Raw genomic sequence first — 6028 nt, forward strand, 5'->3', positions numbered from 1 at the left:
AGGGTCAACCGTTTTCCTAATTTTTTTTTTTTTTCTTTAATTAGTCATATCGCCGACTTTAAATGTTGGGAGTGGTACGTTGGGGTCTTTTTGGTTTGAAAAAATCTTAACCTACGCACCGGTTTTTTTTTTTTACAGAGTAATAAATGTTATTAACTAACCTAATTAACTTATATTTCCCACAATATCGTGATCAAATAATTAATGGTGATTTTATGATGTAGAAAATAAATTTACTACGATATTTTTGTTTTAATTATACAACAATCAGCTTAGCTTGTCAAAGGATTGGTTTGGTAATACAAGTCCTAGTAAAGCCATTCCTTTGTGCAATCCAGTGAATAGACTTAAGCCCGGACTGAAATAAATGGACAATAAGCCCAACTCCGAAGCTCTTGTGATAGAATTCCACGATAACAATAACAGGAATGATCGCAATGAATACCAAACCGGAAAACAATCAGAGGATTGACAACAGAACCACAAACACGGCAAAATTAAGACGTAATCCATTTTCTGGTGATTAAAACAAGCTTCAGTTGCAATTAAGATCTTGTTCAGTAGCTAGTGCTCTTCAGAGAAAGTCGGAGAAATTTTAAAAATGGCGAAAAGTGACGCGAGTGTTTCTGCTTTTTCGAATTCCACTCTTGAAGCGGAAGAAAATAAAATAGATGGTGATATTGAGAAAGCTCTGAGTTACACAAAATTACAACTTCGTATTAAGGAATTGATGCGCAGAGAGAAAAAATTAAGGAGGAATAACGAAACTGATCCGCTGTACTGGTGTGTAATCGCTGTGGAATATTCTGATTGCTGTGGAATTATTCTGAAGATTATTTCTGGAGATCTAGCTAATCTTTCTATTCCTGCAAGTTAGTAAAAGAAAAATAAATTTTACACGGAAAAAAGTAAACTGTAATAAATAACAGTCGATTTATAATAAGTAATGATCAACTGCTAAAAATTATCATTTCAAACAGTAAAATCGTGATTTTACTATTCACTTTATAATATTTACCATTTAAATGGTATAATTTACTCTTTACATGGAAGAAAATACTATTTCAAACAGTAATATTTTCTATGTAAATGTCTAAAATGTTAAAGTATAATCCGAAAAAAAACAGTTTCACTGTAAAAAATCGCACCAAGTCCACGTTCATAAGACTATTAGGAAAAAAAAATTTGTTTTTTTCTTTACAAAAATATATAAAATAAAAAAATAAAAAAATCCAAGTAACCGATATGATTGTTTATGATTTTCGGAAACTAAAAAAAATTTTGTTACAAATTTAAAAATTAAAAAAAAAATTTGGAACGTATTTAGTGTGCGCGGTTGCAAAATATTTTACTTTTAATGAAATTCGTAAAATCTATTTACTAGGATTTTAAAAAAATTGAAATACGCAATGACGCATACCACGTACGTTCCATAAATTTTTTTTTAATTTTTAAATTTACAACAAAATTTTTTTTAATTTCCGAAAATCATAAACAATTATATCGGTTACTTGGATTTTTTAATTTTTCTATTTTATATCTTTTTGTAAAGAAAAAAACAAATTTTTTTTTCTTAATAGTCTTATGAACGTGGACTTGGCGCGATTTTTTTACAGTAAAACTGTTTTTGGTCAGATTTTAGTAGTTTTTGTAATTATAATAAAAATTTACAATTGGTACCAACTTAAATCTCGCGTTGGTTGCATTTTTTATAGCAAACTATCCCCTTGAAACTACAGTTTATGTAAAAATAATTCCAGCGCACCCTGGCGGGTGTAGATGCAAGCTGTGAAATATCTTTTTCTAACTATAGGGACCGAGCACTAACTGTAGAGGCAGCACATCAGTCGAAAGTGGCGCGCCCTGGTGTTTAACAAAAGCACTAAAAGGACAAAAAGTATTACAATAGCTTATGTGTTTTTTTACTTAGTAATAGAGAAAATAATAAAATAAACTTTTTGACCAGTATTAATCGGTCGTATTTGAAGCAAAAATAATTCAGAAAGTTAAAAAAAAACTTTAGGCCATGTATATTAAATGTGTTAAAAGAAATTCAGCATTATTTAGTCAAATAGCTATGTAAACATAGCCTCCAAAGTTCAATTCTGCCTCTAAACACGTCATATGCCTGTCATTTTTCTCTGGAGTACCACTAGTACTGAGCGAAAAATAATAAAATTTCACAAGTTTGTCAATTTGACGGTTCCGACTTGATATATTTATATATGTCGTGATATATCAAAACTCTATAGTTGAATAAATTTCGAACAATTTATTAATTTATTTAAATAAAAAATAAATCAACATTAAATCGCATGTAAGAGTTTAAAATTTTTGCCCATTAGCTTACAATTTCTATCACCAGTTGGCGTGACAGTCTAGACGCTCGGTCCCTATAGTTTCCCATCTATAGAAGGATTACCATGCATTGTCGAATTACTTTGTCTGTGGCATGTCACTTTTTACATCGAAAAAAAGTCAGGATCGAAATTTTTGAGCTTGCTATAGTTTGTGCTGATAAAATTTAATAATTTCAAGTCGATTAATTGTTATAATTGAATATAATTAATTGGTATCAGTAAAATAAAGTATGAATTACTGTTATAATATAAAATTTAGGAACAAGAAGTACCGTAGAATTAAATAAAATTTTGCAACCTCGAAATACCGTTCTGCTTACAGTAAACACACTCGGTAGTCTGGCGCTCCGTTTACAACGGATTTGAACGGAACTTGGCGCCAGATTCTACCGAATCTGTGGATGATTGTTTATGATTTTCGGAAACTAAAAAAAATTTTGTTACAAATTTAAAAATTAAAAAAAAAATTTGGAACGTATTTAGTGTGCGCGGTTGCAAAATATTTTACTTTTAATGTAATTCGTAAAATCTATTTACTAGGACTTTAAAAAAATTGAAATACACAATGACGCACACCAAGTACGTTCCAAAATTTTTTTCTTAATTTTTAAATTTATAACACAATTTTTTTTAATTTCCGAAAATCATAAACAATCATATCGGTTACTTGGATTTTTTTATTTTTTTATTTTATATCTTTTTGTAGAGAAAAAAAAAAATTTTTTTTTTCTTAATAGTCTTATGAACGTGGACTTGGCGCGATTTTTTTACAGTGAAACTGTTTTTGTTCGGATTGATGTATACAATAAATGCTACTATATGCATTTATTATACAGCATGCATACCCTGTACTTGGCAGCAGTATACAAGTTGTGGCAGAACTTCGTAACACGCAGGCGCGCAACACACACGTACAAACATACACACATTCAACTCTCAGACTGGAGGTAGTGAACTATACAGTGAGACTACGAAGTATAGCGCAAAGAGGAGACCCCGAGAATGAGATACGCTGTGTAATGTATTCCATCTCATTTTTTTACACGTTCAATCCTACAGATATATATGTTTGTCTCTTTCTACGTAACGCCTCAACTTTTCGTGTTACACTTGATTTTACTCCTCATAAAATTTCCGTACCGGGCCTTATAACTCAAATCGTTTCTTAAGGAGTAAACTCCAAAAATTTACTAAATAACATCGTAATTTTCAATAATTCAAATTGTATTCTGTAGACGGCAGCATCGTAAAAATGGAGATACTGAAAGTCTAGTCCTGGATTACGATGTTACTATAGTAATTTTTCATAGGATTTTTTTTCCGTGTAGTCTGGCGCTCCGTTTACAACAGATTTGAACGGAACTTGGCGCCAGATTCTACCGAATCTGTGGATACATTGGCCACTAAATTTCTCTTATTCTCTCAATAATATAGATTACTAAATCTTATTAAATAGAACTTATTGTTGCAGACCTCGATGAAACTCAAGATCTCGACGCTATTAAACGGAAATATCGGGTCATCAAAGCTTATAATCTTCTTTTGACACTCAATGACTGTTTCAAAAGGATGTATGGAAAAATTAATGAAATTTACGGTCAATATTCCAAAAGTTGTTATCATTCTATTCATTTCGCTCCATCTATCCAGGTTTTTTTTTTTTTTTTTACTAATAATTATATTTATTATTATTAATTAAAATTTATAGAAAATTTCTTTAAATCTTTGCATGAAATGCAAAAAAATATAAAAAATATTTTGTATTTAAGTATTAAATAAACATATTTTTTATATTTTCAGGTGTTTGAATCAAAAGCAAATCTCATCAAAGAATACATCGACATGTTGAAGCAATATGTTAATACAATGTTCGAGATGAAACACGTAGACATTTAAATTCAAGAATATATTAAAAAAAACATTCTACAAGAAAAATAAAAATAATAATTATGAAAAAAACCAACAAAAAATATATGTACGACACCCCGAGAAATAAAACCCCGTCGACGGTAAATAAAGACATTTTTCAGTGAGTACACGCTTAAAAAAACAAGACTTATCTCTTACATATCGTCGCAATTAATCACTTTCCGCTGCGTCATTTTTCAACTTTTACAAAAAAAAAAAAAAAAAAAAAAAAAATACAAACATATATTTTAAAATACATCTTTATGTATATTTGTTCAAGTTTATTTTTATTTTCCGTTAGAAAAACACAATATCTTTTTTAATATTTTTAACTACCGCACGGAAGTGATTAAATAAAAATATATCTATATGTAGGTGAATCTCTGTAAGGATGTTTTTTGCTGTCCCAGGTATTTTTTTATTAGAAAAATTGTTATTTTGGAACTAAAAAAAATTTATTACGAAAGTAAAAAAACATTTCTATTTGAAGCATTGAAAACTAAAATGAAATAAATTTTGGTTTTTTTGCTATAAATTCGTAAACTACCGGAATAACAGTCCCCTGGGCTGTCCCATTCCCAAAATTAAAACTTTAAGATTAAATTTTAAGTTATTCGTCCATAATATATAATTTGGTCCATAATGTTTATAAACTTAATTAGTTAACTAACAATCTTCTTCAATAAAAAGTACCGAAAATTAATTTGTTTCATTAAATTCATTAAACCAAAGTTTGTCCCAGGCATTTTAAGAACAGTCCCCTGCCAGAAGTTCAAAGCCAAAAAAAAAATCCAGCGTGTTATTTTACCTTTTGTAAGGTTTATAAGGATCTAACTAGCCTTGAGTTAATAACTATAGGGCTGTTAGCGCTTTATCGGCATTTTATTTAGTGTCAAAGCATCGTTTGTGCTGGAAATATGTGTCTGGGCCACTTCAAAACTCAGTCCCCTGGCAACTACACTGTAAATAAATAATAGTTTAAAAAAACTAAAAACACGCTTTTTATAGAAAACCAAACTAAAAAATAGAAAATAAATTTAAATTAAGAATAGTGTTAAAAATTTCAATAAATATAAATTAATAATAGTGTAAATAAAAAAAATGTATTTTATTTTAAAAAAAGCGTGAGGTGCATGGTGTCAATAGTTATAAATATTTTATTGACAGATATGAGTAGAGTGATTATCATTTTGATAATATCTTAAAAAGCACCCCACGCTTTTTTTAAAATAAAATACATTTTTTTAGGTAGATTTCTATAGAAATATAACTATTGTAGCCGGTCTCATGTTGTAATTTTAGGAAAATTTTATCATAATATGTTTTATTTTATCGAGTAATGTCGAAAAATGGCATTGGCTCAAAAGTTTATGTATGTATTTATGTATATATATATATATATATATATATATATATATATATATATATATATATATATATATATATATATAACGCGCCATGTCAGCAGGATTGCGCCCACAGTTCTCAACCGATCTTTATGAAATTTTGTGGGCTTATTCTGTGGATCAATACCAAGATCAAGTTCAAAGATGAGCAAAATCGGCCGGTTAGTTTACGAGTTGTGGGTGTTTGAAAATTTTTTCATTTTCAAAAATTTTGAATTTTGTATTTTTTATGAAAATAATCTTCCAGATGTAAAAAATAGATAAAATCTATCAAATTTATCTTAAATTTCATTTAATAACCTTCAATTTAAACTATTATTTGTCTAGTTTTGATGATTTTTTTAATTAATTCCG

At 28.7% G+C, this 6028-nt stretch overlaps 1 protein-coding gene across 1 annotated transcript; it reads left to right on the forward strand.

Annotated features, from left to right (window-relative positions):
* The first annotated feature begins 276 nt into the window (after nucleotides 1-276).
* Nucleotides 277-4502, forward strand: LOC123270541. Its single transcript, XM_044736646.1, has 3 exons — nucleotides 277-872; nucleotides 3832-4010; nucleotides 4161-4502. The coding sequence occupies exons 1-3, from the start codon at nucleotides 602-604 to the stop codon at nucleotides 4254-4256; spliced, it is 546 nt and encodes a 181-aa protein (XP_044592581.1). The 5' UTR covers nucleotides 277-601; the 3' UTR covers nucleotides 4257-4502.
* Nucleotides 4503-6028: the final 1526 nt, after the last annotated feature.

Source organism: Cotesia glomerata, linkage group LG8, assembly GCF_020080835.1.
Source record: "Cotesia glomerata isolate CgM1 linkage group LG8, MPM_Cglom_v2.3, whole genome shotgun sequence".
Taxonomy (NCBI): Eukaryota; Metazoa; Arthropoda; class Insecta; order Hymenoptera; family Braconidae; genus Cotesia; species Cotesia glomerata.

Excerpts from the sequence above, each read along its gene's own strand:
- LOC123270541 (XM_044736646.1), top strand. The coding sequence starts at position 602 with ATGGCGAAAAGTGACGCGAGTGTTTCTGCTTTTTCGAATTCCACTCTT. Across the intron at positions 873-3,831 it reads TAATCTTTCTATTCCTGCAA|ACCTCGATGAAACTCAAGAT; the intron begins GTTAGTAAAAGA and ends TTATTGTTGCAG. Across the intron at positions 4,011-4,160 it reads ATTTCGCTCCATCTATCCAG|GTGTTTGAATCAAAAGCAAA; the intron begins GTTTTTTTTTTT and ends TTATATTTTCAG.